The sequence below is a fragment of the Colius striatus genome, chromosome 4 (assembly GCF_028858725.1).
Source record: "Colius striatus isolate bColStr4 chromosome 4, bColStr4.1.hap1, whole genome shotgun sequence".
NCBI classification, from domain to species: Eukaryota; Metazoa; Chordata; class Aves; order Coliiformes; family Coliidae; genus Colius; species Colius striatus.
In genome coordinates, this window is record NC_084762.1 from 4,390,314 (window position 1) to 4,405,117 (window position 14,804).

Genomic DNA, 14,804 nt, shown 5'->3' on the forward strand with positions numbered 1-14,804 from the left:
TAAACAAAAAAGTGAAGATCTTGAATACAGATTCGTTCAATTTAAAGGGGTTGTTAAGTTAGGCTCCAGGAGCAGTTTTACTTCTGTTACTGACTGTTCTTTCCATGTGTTAGAAGGGCTCTCGACTTTGCTAATTCTTAGCTTAAAAGAAGTTCTATTAGCAGTGACTTACCTTCAAAAAGAGCTTAAAGTTACATCAAAAAGTTGCTTTTAGAATGAAAACTCAGCATATTCTATAAAATAGTCAAAATTCTTTATTTCAGGCCAGTATGGTATTGTTACAGGCATCCATCTCTTCCTCCACACTTGCACGTGATCAAAGTTGGCACTCCCAACCATCAAAAACATTAAATGGTTAGTACAGTACAGGCACAATGTAGCCAAACAGCTTCCCTCTCATTAAGCAAAGCTGTGATTGTGCTCTAACAGCATTTATTACCACTGCATGGATTGCTCTTTCCTCCTAAGAGCAAATGGGAAAGGGAAATTTCCTTTAACTGAAGGATCACAGGTGGAAACCTGGAGACACTGGACACCTTCCTTGATTGCTTTCAGTTCACGTGGGCTTGCTCAGAACTGCAATAAATATCCTTGCAGGTCTCCATTACTGCTCTCATTGTTAGAAACATTACCAAAGTTGCACATTTGAAGAACCAACAGGATTATTACTTTTCCTCAGCAAGTAAAACAATGAAAGCCCCCAGAAGATTGTCAGTATTGCAGTTCCCCCGCCTCAGACTCTGCTTCTTAACTTGAAGTTGCTTCTTTCTTGAAGTATCAGCTCCCTTCAGTCCAGAAGGCAGCACCAGAGGCACTTTGTATCGTTTCACTGTAATTTAACACAACTTGGGTATTTTACTGCATTTCAAGCTTCCAGTTACAGCAGTAAAGTTAGCAATTAGCATGTGGAATGATATGATACTTGTATGTACCAGATACATATCTGTACCAAACACCAGTTAGTCACAGAAACCTCTACAAATACGTTTTAAGCAAAGCTAGCAGCAAAGACTGCTGTCATTACACAATACTCTGTCATGAAACATGGCTGACTGGATGGCCATCTGGAGAACAAGCTGATAACTGTGTTATAAAAACACCCCAGCAAAGCAAATGTTTGATCCTAGTAACTGTATAAACAAGTGTTAGAAGGAAGGAAGGAAGCATGTTTCGCTGGACACAAATTCTACTTACACAACAGTGCCTCCAAGCCACAAAACGTGTCGTTTCAGTTTTACATTAATAATCAATTCAGTCTCATGGATGAACTGGCTCCAGTTGCTCTGTACAGCCAGGCAGCCCTGTGTGTTGAGTGCCAAGGCTTTGCTCACACGGTGCTTTGCAGCAGAGGGTTTACTGCACTTGGGAAACGGCAGAAACCTTTTTTCCAACGCTTTCACCAGAGGTAAGCTTCCAAATACACACGGTACGTGTACGGTTTGTTTCTAGGCACATCTTTGGTTACATTCTCAATATGGTCTGTTGTACAAAAAATATAAATAAACCAGGCAAGACTCAGTTGAAGTCCAGGCAAAGATAAAACTTCTTTTTCCAGAAACTGAGAGAGTAGAAGTCCCTTTGAAGTGGTGTTTTATTATATCCATAAACGATAAAATCCCAGTGCTACAGTAAGGCATGTAAATATTGAACCTGAAAGAACATAAAAAACCCCAAAGACATTAAACCATTACCTCTCAGAACGTTTCTTCAGAAAACCATGCATACTTCTTAACACCAATACTAAAAGTGCAACCACCATCCCTTACCCACGTGAGAAAATAAGGGCTTGAATTTACAACACGCAACTTCGAGGTGCTGTGGGAAAACTCGTCTGGAAAACTACCCAAAAGGCTGAAAGAAACCCCTAGTTGCTTACTATCCCCAAGAAGATCAATATGGCAAGTTACAGCTGTAAAGTGAGGAAATGAGTAACAGGATTATTAAATCACAGTCAAGTATTCAGCAAACAAATGAAAACCACTTTAACAAGTCTGATTGGTCTGAAATGTTTTAAACCTCCATTTAACTGAAGTCAACTTTTAATTTCTAGACACATACACAGAAGATTTTTGCCATTGTTTGCAACAGAAGCACTTCAAACACAGAGCAAATCATTCTTTTTTGGCTTTTTCCCCCATGCAGAGTTCACCATGTTTTTGAGCAGGGATGGTGGGGGAAAGAATTTCCTCTCATTTTAATAAAGTGCCTTTTATTTTCCAGCACTAGTTCTCTCCAAAGGACGTGCCTGAAGTACAGTGCTGTGAACAGATGTAAGTGGTTGTACTTGTGACAAAATCCACTGTGAAAGAATAAACCAGAAAACCTAATCAGCAGAACTTTCTCCTTCAATAGCCCTGCACAAGCATTAGCAAAATGTCAAAATGTGACAGTTACCTAGGGCAATGATGTAGGCACACACAGAGATACGGTGTTTTTCTAATGCACATGCCTGAGAAATTAAAGGCTATATGGAACTCAACAGTCAGGAAAGCTGAAATGTTCCATTTGGCTTATAAATCTCCATCAGACAGATGAAGACAGCCCAGGAATGCAGGCAGCAGCCTGCTTTGGTAAATTAAGTCAGGCACAAAAGAACCTTTTGGCTCTTTTTAACAGGCAGTCTGTTCAATTTCTAATACACATTATTATTACAGCACAAAGCAGGGGAAACCCCTAAAAGTTACACAGCCATAGCCCACGCGAAACACAGCTGTGAATCAGGAAACTTGGTCTGGGTTAAGTACACAAATAAAGCTCCTGACCTTGACTGAGACTATTTCAAGTTTGTTTGTGTTTTTTTTTCAACCAGGGCCTTTATGAAGACACTCAGCAGAGGCTCTGCCAAACCCTTGACAATGTGTAAACAGTTTCACTGCCAGAGACAACCATCACATCCCTTACCTGCCAAGTACTTGATATTATCGAGTTTGTGCGATTCCAGCATTGTTTTCAGATCTGCCACCTCTGTATCTATTTTTCTGTCTGTTTGGGTCAGAGCTCGGTCTTGTTGTGCATGCTAAAAACCAAAGCGACAAACAATGCAGTTTGAATAGTTCCTAGTTTCTTTAGCCATTTAACACACATCCCTCCAAGCTCTATTTTTGGTTCCTCCTTAAATGTATGTTCATCTTAACAAGTTCCTTCCTAGCCGTTGATATCCAAGGAATTAAGAATTTGGTGAACTCAGGAAATTTATGATTTAGAAAGTGTTAAAATTGGATGACTTCCTATCTCAGTCTGGCAGCATAAATACTAACTTCAATCTGTCATTTGGCCCACCAATATTCAAGTCACTGCTCAGTTATAAGAGCAACTGAGAAGTCTAAGAGCCTCTCGTGACAAAAACACAGCGGAGCATAAAGATTCATGGATCATTAGAAAAACTGAGAACAGCTCTTCTGATGTCAAACAAGCATGTCATGAATTCTACAACCAAAACAGCTACTGACAAATTCAGAATGTGATTAGGACAGAAAACAAGGCATCTGTGAAAAGAAATGGGATAGAACTATTCCTCAGGAAAAGTCCAAAAGTTCAGACCTGTAAACTGAGAACAAGAGACGCTGAGACTTTCACATCAGTGCCACTGAAACACTGTCAATCAGTTAATGATTTACTACTAGATGTCAATTCCCTGTACTACAGAAAGGAAAGAAAAGGAAGAGGAAGTGGTTGGTAAAAACCTCCTCTAAAATGAAGCCAAATCAATCTAGCAATGTGTCTCAGTCTCACTGAACGGGCACGGGGGGGAAATCATTTCACACACTAACATGAAGAGTAGAATTCTACCTGCAGAAAATACTACATGCATCAAGTTTCCAAACAAAGAGACCACTGAACAGATGATATATACATGCAGAGGGTCTAATAATACATATGAAAGCCTTTTTATCCTGTAGACAGTTCAATTATCTGTACCAACATGAAAATACACAGGGAAATAACAAAGTACAATGACACTTTGTACATTCAAGTGCCTAAAGACATAACTCCCTAAAGAATACCAGGTTTATAACACAAGTACAAGAAGATTTGCTGTGTAATAATCAGCTAACAAGTTCTTACCAATTCCACTATTTCTGTCCTCATTTCAAGTAGTTTTCTTTCATTAAGGGAGTACTACAAGGGTGTGGAAAAGAAAAAAGATAAATATCATATTGTCATTAAACTTCCCCTAAGTTGGGGCTTATTTTTAAGTTAAAGCAATTTGGATTCAAGGAAAGTTAAATGCAAAGTAATGAAGTGTAACTTTAAGGTTGGTTACCTTTCTGACTCACAAAAAGGCACGATTTGCCTTGACATTGGTAATGGTTCCTGTCCCACTACTGCAGCAACTCAGTTATTCTTAGCCAGCTGGTAAATCACCAGTCTATAGTATTAAGGTCATCAGGCACTTCTCTCAGAATCCTTAGGTACACAGCAATTACCTCATCTGTTAACATTCCATCCTCCCTCTGGAAGTTTATTCCCCTTACATAATTAAACTCAGATTAATATACATAAATCCTTCAGCATTGAAGCCCTCCCTCTCCCCCTTAAAGATCTGGAGCTCTATTTGGGCTTTGGACTGATCTAAGGATGAAGCTGAGAGATAGCAGGCTGCTGCAAATGTAGAAAATGATAACAAATAACAAAACATTCAGTTTTGTCAGATGGATCTTGAGATTTTTAACAGTGAGCCTAGAGGCACTGTGATGCCTGAACACATCAATATATATGGGATTTTATACCAGGCTTTGAGTTTTTAAATCACATTTGTATCTCTGCAGATACAAATCACAAACAGATGTGCATTAAACCATGCAGGAATCTTTAAGGAATGTAAAGTGGAATGTACTAATTGAAAGATAAAGATAGAAAGAGTTTGAAATATTCAAGACTGCCCACGTCAGTGGTGAGAAATTGAATAAATTCTCCTTCAGTACTTATTCCAAACAAAACTGAAGGATAACAACATTGTCCTTAGTGCTTCACATTAAACCAGGGATGTTTCTGCTCTGAATAGTAACTTGGTAAGAATGCATAGAGGCCTTCAATTGTTTTTATTCTCAGAAAAACTAGATATTCGGTCCTAAGTCACATCACAACTGTGATGTGTCGTCACAAATAAGATAATGATGCTTTGCCTGCTGTAGAAAATGCTGGATTACATCTCTCCCCAACTCAGCATATGCTACAACCTGCTCCCCATTCATCTGCCTTTTTCCTTTTCTGTTCACGCATAGCAGAGCTGGCAATTAAAGTGGAGAAACGGGGTGAGGAAAAAGGAAAAGGAGATTTTTTTTTTTTATACAAACTATTAAATTCTCGTTGCACAAGAGACTACAAAGTTGGGCAACTTTCTCAAGAGAAAGTTTTGCATTTCCTGCAAGGTAGTTGAAAGAACATTGTGTTCTGCACTACAGCCTGAGTCCCAATTCCAGGACCTTACAGAAATATACAAGGAAACAGTGGTGTCTGATTTTTCACTGGTGAACTGGTTTTAAATGGTTTTTGTAAGCTCAAATATTGCAAAACTCACGATCTACACAGTTAGTCTATTGCATAGGATGCTTTCATTAAAAAAGTAGTATGATGTCTTAACCTTTAAACAAGAATTCTACCTGCTCAAACTGTACTTTATTCAAGCATCTACTATGGGAGAACAGACTGATATATATCATTGACACAGCTGTTACCTAAATGAATCATGGAATGGTAGGAGTTGGAAGGGACCTTTAGAGATCATCCAGTCCAACCCCCCTGCTAAAGCAGGTCCCACCTAGATCAGGTCACACAGGAACGTGTCCAGGTGGCTCTTGAAAATCTCTAGAGAAGGAGCCTCCACACCCTCCCTGGGCAGCCTGGGCCAGTGTCTCATCACACTCATAGTGAAATAGTTTTTCCCTCATGTCCAAATAGAACTTTTTGTGTTCCAATCATTATGAAAAACTTCTAGGGACACATAGAGGAGATACATAGTATCTACTTCCACCAATCTTATTGGTGATATCTTCATTATACACCTGGGAAAAAAGGACTGAATAATAAATACCATTACTAGAGAAATGTCATTAAAAGATCTGTTAGATCTAGAGGTTCTACATCTTTTAGACATAGAACTTTTAGATTTAGAAGGTGAAATGTCATTGAGACCCTAAAAGCTATGAAAGAAGTATCGACAGGAGCAGAACTCCATTCACAGTGCTCCATATAAGGCAAAAACTTCTTGACCTTCTAATTCTTCACCTATGTTACTCTAGAATCATACCAATCCAGCTCTAACAGCTGTTTCAAAACTATCTGAGCCACTGTCATTGACATTTAAAAATACAGAAGCAAATTGCAACTATTTTCACAACAGCTGCTTCCTGACAAACCAGCTACACTGTGAACTCTCAAGCTACAGGGAAATGAAACATCTTCACTGATGATGAATTTAATGAAAAGTGTACATTTCATTAAGTGTGAAAATAAAGAGATACACCAGTAACACTGAAAACCTCAAGGCAGCATATTTAAACATCTAATATATTTAAGTGCAGTGCATTAATCCTGATATCAAAACAATACCAAAACAGATACACAGAGACCCAAACATGGTACCTCATGCTACAGCAGTGTAAAGATGAGTAACTTGGATTAATACCATTTTGAAGTTGAATGATACCATATACTAGTGTGAAAATGCTCTTTGTGCAAGTTGCTTTTGCCCAAATTTGAGGATTACTCAGTGGTGAGATGTTTCTAGAAGAAAGTAATCCAAACTTACCAATTCTTTTACTCGGCTCTTCTCTAGGTTTAGGTTTAACTTGTTATCTGCACGAACTTTGGTGATTTCATCCTAATGGGAAAAAAAAAAATCAGCAAGAAACATTTCCTGCTTAATCACAAGCAGAAAAAAACAGACCAACATTTTGTGCCTTTCTTTACACGTCTCAGGAACCAAGCTGCTCTCCAGCTAACACTTAAAGTGTAAGTATTTGTTTCCTTCTCCCAGGAAATCCACACATTCCATAGCACGAGCTGGATCTCTGAATTATAACCTAGCAATTACTTTTAAATCCCAGAACACTGAGAACAGCACTTAACTGAGAGCAGATCCTTCTAAAATCACTGGGAATGTTGCATATAGCCCATAAGTCTCTCTGATTTCTAGAAACACGTGTCCAGGCACACCTGGCAGTTGGATTTCCTCCATGAAGCAAACCTGATGCTCAAAATAACTTTAAACTTTAACTTTTTTTTCTAACCTTCCTGTGTGAAAGAAAATCTCTTTCTAAAGACAACAGCTAAGGCTTTTCAGAGAAAGCAACAGACATCTTACAAGCCAGGCAATGTTTAAACATCTAACTCGTTTAAACTACCACAAGTTGTACACTTGCATTTTACTTCATCAATAACTGTGATTCCTGCTTTTCTCGGTGACAGCTGTCACCTCGATGCAATCTCCTGGCAGGAATTCCAGCCAGCTGACAGTTTGTCATGTGGCAAACTGCTGATCAGATAAATGTGTGGGAGAAGCAAAAGATTGCCCATGTTCTGGGAGATTCTGCTATTAAAAACAAGGAAGCATCTCTCAAGTAGGCCAATGGTAACTACTCAAGAGTTCACTAAGTTAGTATTGAACCAGAATTAGGCTTAATTTCTACACTGGAATATTTGAACTCTAACTGGTTTATAATTAGATGTAATTACAACACACTCATAGAATAAGAGAGAAGAGAATGAGAAGGTCTCTCCTCAGCCTCCTCTTCTCCAGGCTGAACACCCTCAGGCCCCTCAGCTGCTCCCCATCAGACTTGTGCTCCAGCCCCTTCCCCAGCTCCTCATGTCCCTCCGGCAGGGAGGGGCCCATCCCTGAACACAACACTCGAGGTACAGCCTCACCAGGGCCCAGCACAGGGGGATTATCACTGTCCTGGTCCTGCTAGTCATACTATTTCTGATCCAGGCCAGGAACATGATATGTTACAGCATAATGAATCAAGAATTAGAAAGAATCTTTTCTTCATCTTTTACAATATTGTGTCTTTCGGTCTTTTAGAGAAACAAGTGTGAGCAAACATAGAATAATCTGCCCTGGTGAGAATTACATTTAGAGTTAAAAGTAAAATTTAAAGACAAAGAGCTGTCAAGTAAAAGCCACTCAGACCCTTGATGCTCTAACAGTGGATTACACCAACTCATTTGTATGCAACTAAAACCATAAAATAAGTTACATTTCAAAAATGTCTTTTAAAATGACACTCTGGAGCCCCAGCTCCATGAAGCACTTCATAGCGCAGCATGAAACATGCAGGATTGGCCCCGAGATATTTACATTCTCCTTTTGGAGATGACAGTGAAAAGAAACTGATGAGATTCAGATGAAATGGGAAGACACCAGGCTGAGTTTGTCTACATTGTCAGCTGCTTCAATGAGTCCAAAGCTCTGACAGTTTCATGGACAAAATCTAGGGAATGAAGACTGAAACCATCCTTCCAACTAAGAAGGACATCTCAGCAGGAAACAACACTTCTCAAGTCAAATGCCCATACTCCCTGAAAACAGTTAATGTTTTACAGTTTCCAATCTGAATCACTCTTGGAAGAATGTCTGTTTTTGTGTAAAAGCTGCTTGTTCCTCCACACCCATTGACATAATACCTTTTAAGCACGACTTGGTTTTGATGGTTGAGGGATGTTTGGAGTACTATTCCAGACAGGCAAACGATAGAGAACAGAAACATAGCAGTGATTGTTAAACCTGCTAAGAACCTGTATAATAATTAACAGATTAAGTCTTTTTAAGACAAGCTGTTTTCTTGCAGTGCTCATTTGCTCTCAAACAAACAGGACCAACCATAATGGTCTCAAACACAGTGGTGTAAAGAAGCTATTTAAAGCTATTTTAAATTCTGGACAGCTAACAGGTGAGTCTTCAAAAAAAAACCAAAAGGAAACCCCAAAACATCACCAAAACTCAAACCAATTAGGAAGTGCTGTAATTTTAAAAGGATGTTGCAGCTTTAAACGTGACAGGCAGAACTTCACCCAGCCTTATCCATGACATAGCAGCCACTTTCTGAGCCTGAATTAAGGACATGCAAGTCATAAAAATCTTCAGTTAATCTTTTTTTCACCTCTTGTACCATTCACAGTTCTCTGTCACTATAAATGAAGTGTGCATGAAATGTCATGAAGTTGTCTTTTGCAGCAGCCCACAGTGTACCACCAAGGCAATTTCAGTATCCTACATATCGTGACAGTTAAACAGAGCTTTTTTATTTATATCTCTTTTAAAGCAAACTAAGCAGGAGGTAATTCTTAATTATACTGGTATGGCATCTTACCATGAGTTGCTTCTTTATCTGCTGCAGTTCAAGTTTTATTTTCTGGGAGAGTAGAAAAAAGGTACACTGTGTTATTGTGTATAAACCCACATAATTAAAAAATACTAATGAATTTGCACCATTAGTAACAATGACTATAAACCACACCTTGAAAAGACAGGCAGACCAAGAGGGGTTTTACTCTATGTCCTCAGTGTGTGTTTAGATCATAACAATCACAGAATCACTTAGGTTGGAAAAGACCCCAGCACTGCCACAGCCACCACTAAACGACATCCCCAGGTGCCACATCTACGTGTCTTTTGACTCTCAGGCCAAGGGAAGGGATTACTTCCCCCATGCAGTGCTTGTAAGCCTACACTGGCAGTGCCGTGCCTAGCTTTAGGCTCCCTGGTGACAGACATTGGAGCAAGTTCAGTGGACGACTGTGACAAGGATGGGCTGCAGCACACTATGTTGAAGGTGGGGGGTGAGGAGGAGAGAGATGGGTTTGTTCACCTTTAAGAAGAGATGGCTAAATGGCAATCACACTGCAGCTGCAGCCTGCAACTACCTCATGATCTCCAGAGGTTTGTTCTAACATGAATTCTTCTATTACTTTATCTCTTTCATAAATCATATGAAATATGTATGGCTTGTAGCATCTTCTCCCAACTCTCCCTGGAGATCATGCAGACCAATGCAACTAGAGCAGATTGCTCAGGGCTCTGTCCAGTTGGGTTTTGAGTATCTCTAGGACAGAGACCTCACAGCTTTTCTGGAGTGTTCCAGTAATCTACCACCCTTAGAGCAAAAAGGGTTTTCTTATGTTTAAATTCAATTCCTGCATTTTGATCTGTGCCAATTACCTATTGCTCAGTCACTGGACACTGGAAACAGTCTGGTTCTGTCTTCTTTGTACTCTCACTTCAAATATTTGTATGTATTGATGAGAACCTCTCTGAGCCTTCTCCTGTCTAGGCCAAACAGCCCCAGCTTTCACAATCTTCCCTCACGTCAGATGCTCCAGTCCATTACTGGTCTTTCTGGTTGGTTGTTGGACTCTGTCTAGCATGTCCATATCACCCTGCACTGCAGAGCCCAGAAGTGGACCCAGTACTCCAGATAAGTCTCACCACTGCCAGGCGTAAGAGAAGGACCACCTCCCTTGCCAGCCACTCAAACCCACCCAGGAGGGCTCATGGTCAACTTGGTGGCCACCAGGACCCTCAGAGCCTCTTCTGCAAAGCTGCCTTCCAGCTGGTCACCCCCAGCCTATGCTGCTTCATGAGGTTATTCTGCCCCATGGGCAAGGCTGGGCAGTTACATTTGTTCCACTTCATAAGGTTCTTGTCAGCCCACGTCCCCAGCTGGCTGATGTTCCTTTGAACAACAACTGCCTGGTGTATCAGCCACTGCTCCCAGCTTTGTATCATCTGCAGACTTGCCTGAGGGTGTGCTCTGCCCCATCAACAGTCATTAATTAAGGTGTTAAACAGCACTGGCCCACAGAGCTGACCTCTTGTGTACAAGACACTTTTTTACATCATTAGCAAAAACAGACACTTTCCAAGATTTTTACCTCGTTTTCTGAACGAAGGGCTGAAAATTCACTTTTTTCCAAAATGATCATGTCCTTTTTCACCCCACTAATATGGGACATGACTTGCTGAAGTGCAACTTCCTTTAAAAGAAGAAAGAAAAGCCTCAGAATGTTTCAGGGCTATAATCCTTTGTCAAGCCAACAAAAGAACATACGAAGGAGCTGTAACCATTCAAATCCATGCACTGAATTCCTCATGTACATTAAAAAGCCTTCTCAGTAATTCTGTTTCATGCTAGAAGAAGGCTGATACTAAGAAAGTACCTGTGGCTTGCATAACCAGCTCATAGTACCTAAATCTTCAGGTACACTGCAAAACCTTGCTAAGTATATGATAAACTCAAAACAAAACTCACTAGCCAGCAGGTACACAGGGATATTTGTCTTCACCTTCAAACCTTTATGGTACAGTCATAAACAGCAACACGTGTTCCACTAGCAAGCATGCAAGGCTTTGATTGCCTTGAACCCCCACCCTTGCCTCTGATCTAACCTGCTGTACTTTGGTGACCATGTCCTTGTAGATTATATCCAGGTTGGTGTTCATAATTTTCACTAATGCAGAAACAATGACCTCTGACTGTCGAGTAGTGAACCCTGAGCAAAACAAAATGCAGCCACATTCAGAGAGAGACCTAAATCCAGACAATGTACAGAAATGCTACTTGCTAACACTCAGCACCAATAAAATGAAAGTCAGTTATGAAAGACAAAACATATGCCTCTTGATCTAACAGAAGAAGACAACTAGTCAGTGCATCCAAGTTCCCTCACCCCCAAATTACTTTCCAGACATAGTATAACTGCTTCTGCAGTGCAACACTATTACAGCATCAGCAGCATAACTGCTGGAAACTTTCTAGAAGCATTCTGGGATGCATCAAGAAGAGTGTGGCCAGCAGGTCGAGGGAGGTTCTTCTCCCCCTCTACAGTGCCCTGGTGAGGCCTCATCTGGAGTCCTGTGTCCAGTTCTGGGCTCCTCAGCTCAAGAGGGACAGGGAAGTGCTGGAGAGAGGTCAGCTCAGGGCCACCAAGATGATCAGGGGACTGGAACATCTTTCATACGAGGAAAGGCTGTGGGAACTGGGGCTGTTTAGTCTGGAGAAGAGGAGACTGAGGGGAGATCTTATTAACATTTATAAATATCTAAAGGGTGGGTGTCAGGAGGTTGGGGCATCCCTCTCTTCTATAGTAGATTGTAACAGGACAAGGGGTGATGGGATGAAGCTGGAACACAAAAAGTTCCACTTAAATATAAGGAAAAACTATTTCACTGTTGAGGTGAAGGAGCCCTGGCACAGGCTGCCCAGAGGGGCTGTGGAGGCTCCTCCCTTGGAGGTCTTCAAAACCTGCCTGGACACGTTCTTATGTGACCTGATCTAGATGGACCTGCTTCTGCAGGGGGGCTAGACTAGATGATCTCTAAAGGTCCCTTCCAATCCCTACCATTCTATGATTCTAGAAAGTCACCTCCCCCATGTGGTTATTTGTATGGGCATGAACTCTCACCCTGAGAAGCACATCCTCATTTTCAGTATACCATAAACCTTCAGTACCACTGAAGATGTGCAAAACCCAACAATCAATCAAAACCAGAACTACCTGCTCCTATTTTAGGTCTGCCAGCCTCTGAGTCCCTATTTAAAAATCCTTTTAAACTGAAGACATTGAAAACTATTGCAAAACACTGTGCATAGGAATACTCTCAACTCTTCCACTTTTAAAAAGCAGGAGGAAAAATGATATAAACAAGACTTAATCACTATGAAAAAAAAGAGAAAGCACTTGCAAAGGCAGGATTGTTTCCAATTAACTAGCAGTGAAGTGTTAGAAAGCACCTTAATTAATGAATACATTTTAAATTACTACCTTGAAAACTCTGGGTTCTTACTTCCAGTTCTTAAAAATCTAATTTCTCTTTAGCATTTTTATTTACCAGTAAGCTAACAAATTATTCCACTCAAAAGTTGTATAAGCCCACTGTCTGCTTTCAGAAACAAAGCCCTACGTGTTCTCACCCAGTTGTTTGGGTTTTTTTAAACTATAAATCCATAAAACTGAAGCTGTAACATCACATGCCAAGAGGTAAGTAACAAACTCATGCAATGACTTTAAAAGCAGATACTCATTTCTAGCACATTACCGTTTTCTTCCAAGAGGCATACCAGCGCATGAGTGTCAAAGAAAAGCTTCCTGTTTCCCAGTAAGGATATATTTCCTTTGCTTTGTAAAGAGAATGCTGCAGAGATGCTTACATCTGAAAAAGATAGACAAAGCTTAGGTTATTTTTAAAGAGAGAACATCAAATTGATATGTTTGCTTTCCAGGAGTTTCCTTACTACCTACTGGAAGTCTGTCCCAGCCAGAACCAGGACATACCCCAAATATTTTTGATTTATGACAAAATATCAGACAGCTTACTTGAAACAGAAAGTATCCCACCCACAAGCTCTATGCACAAGAGCTTGAAAACAGAATGCAACGCTGCTTCAAGGATATAACATCCTCAAAAAATCCCACCATCGGCCTTAAAATTGTTCCTTTACTATTATCTTTGGAAGCCCTGAGCACCTCAAAGCTTCGAGGGCTAAATCCCCAGACTCCTTCCATTCTTTGTTGAAGAGGTGAACGGCCATCGGCTGCCCTCCAAGACAAAAAGCGATTGCTTATGATTTGCCATTTACTGGTTTCGCAGTTCCACGCTGAATGCAAACCTAAGGCAGGGGGGATTCAAGGGCAGGCTGGATGGGGCTTGGAGCAACCCGGTCTGGTGGCAGGAGACCCTGCCCATGCCAGGGGGTTGGAAGGAGATGAGCATTAAGTTTCCTTCCAACGCAAGGGAGTCGCATTAACTTTGTGGAGTCTCCTTCCTCGGAGGTCTTCAAGACCCGTCTGGACACGTTCCTGTGTGACCTGATTTAGGCGGGACCTGCTTGTGCAGGGGGGTTGGGCCGGATGGTCTCTAAAGGCCCCTTCCAAGCCCACCATTCTACGAACCAGCGGACAGAGGGAGCGCAACATGAGGCAAACGTCGTGGGGTGGAACTCCCTGTCCCCAAACACCTTACGAAACACACTTCAAAAGGCTTGAAGCCTGCCCGTTCCCCTCCCTCCCCCCGCCGCAGCTCTCACCGCGCTGCCCCCAGCGCCGGTCCCTCACGCCGCCGCCGCCGCGCCTTCCCGTGGCCTCACCGCCCCGCGCTGCGGTCGGGCGCTGCCAGTCACCGAGGCAGCGACGCGCGGGCGGCGGCGCGCGGCCGTCACGTGACGCGGCGGGCGCACCGGCCGGGAGGGAAACGTCGGCGCCCCGCGGCCGTAGCAGCAGCAGCAGCGCCCGCCTCCCGCCGCTCACAGCCGCCTGTCCCCTGGCCATGGCCGCGGGGCCCGGTCCCGGCTGAAGGGAGAGAGAGAGAGGGGAGGCGGGGGAAGAGGCAAACCGGCGCTGCTGCTAGGACGCCATCGTTCCGCCGCGGCGGCTCGCTTCCGCCTCCGGCACGTGGGCGGGCCACGTGAGCGACGGCCGTTGATTCTACGGTTCACGATGCGGCGGCCGGTAGAAGAGCTGCGAGGCGGCGCGTTCACTGTAGTGAAGGCAAAGCTCCGTCAGGGTGCTTGAGGGGGGAAGCTCGGCCTGGTGCTGCGGGGCCGGCACGCTCCCGTCCCGCCTCTCCCCGCTGAATCCCGTCCTCACACACCTTGGGCAAAGAAAGATGTTTTGTAGAGAGAAGCGCGTTTCTGACAAACCTCGTCACCCCGCGCCCAGGCTGAGATTTTGGGTTTTGACGTTATAAAGGGAGCTTTAGTCGTTAAAGATTTGCTGAGGAAAGGTACGCAAGGGCCTCACAGAACTCCCCAACTCCTTCCACATCTTCCTCCCGCTGCACATCTTCCCTTAAATAGGGATTGCAA

General features: G+C 42.4%; 1 protein-coding gene across 5 annotated transcripts; it reads right to left on the reverse strand.

Annotated features, from left to right (window-relative positions):
* Positions 1-231: 231 nt before the first annotated feature.
* Positions 232-14,373, reverse strand: MCUR1 (mitochondrial calcium uniporter regulator 1). 5 transcript variants are annotated; one of them, XM_061994973.1, is made up of 9 exons: positions 14,028-14,373; positions 13,040-13,153; positions 11,390-11,493; positions 10,876-10,977; positions 9,315-9,356; positions 6,752-6,823; positions 4,066-4,119; positions 2,902-3,016; positions 232-1,479 (listed from the first exon to the last, which is right to left on the reverse strand). In XM_061994973.1, the coding sequence occupies exons 1-9, from the start codon at positions 14,266-14,268 to the stop codon at positions 1,397-1,399; spliced, it is 927 nt and encodes a 308-aa protein (XP_061850957.1). In that variant the 5' UTR covers positions 14,269-14,373; the 3' UTR covers positions 232-1,396. The 5 variants fall into 5 exon arrangements, with proteins under 5 accessions (XP_061850957.1, XP_061850959.1, XP_061850960.1 ...); XM_061994974.1 differs by having other exon boundaries at positions 1,388-1,650; XM_061994975.1 differs by lacking the exon at positions 9,315-9,356.
* Between the last annotated feature and the right edge of the window lie 431 nt (positions 14,374-14,804).

Excerpts from the sequence above, each read along its gene's own strand:
- MCUR1 (XM_061994973.1), bottom strand. The coding sequence starts at position 14,268 with ATGGCCAGGGGACAGGCGGCTGTGAGCGGCGGGAGGCGGGCGCTGCTG. Across the intron at positions 13,154-14,027 it reads CCGGCGCTGGGGGCAGCGCG|ATGTAAGCATCTCTGCAGCA; the intron begins GTGAGAGCTGCG and ends TATCTTTTTCAG. Across the intron at positions 10,978-11,389 it reads TGGTCACCAAAGTACAGCAG|GAAGTTGCACTTCAGCAAGT; the intron begins GTTAGATCAGAG and ends CTTCTTTTAAAG.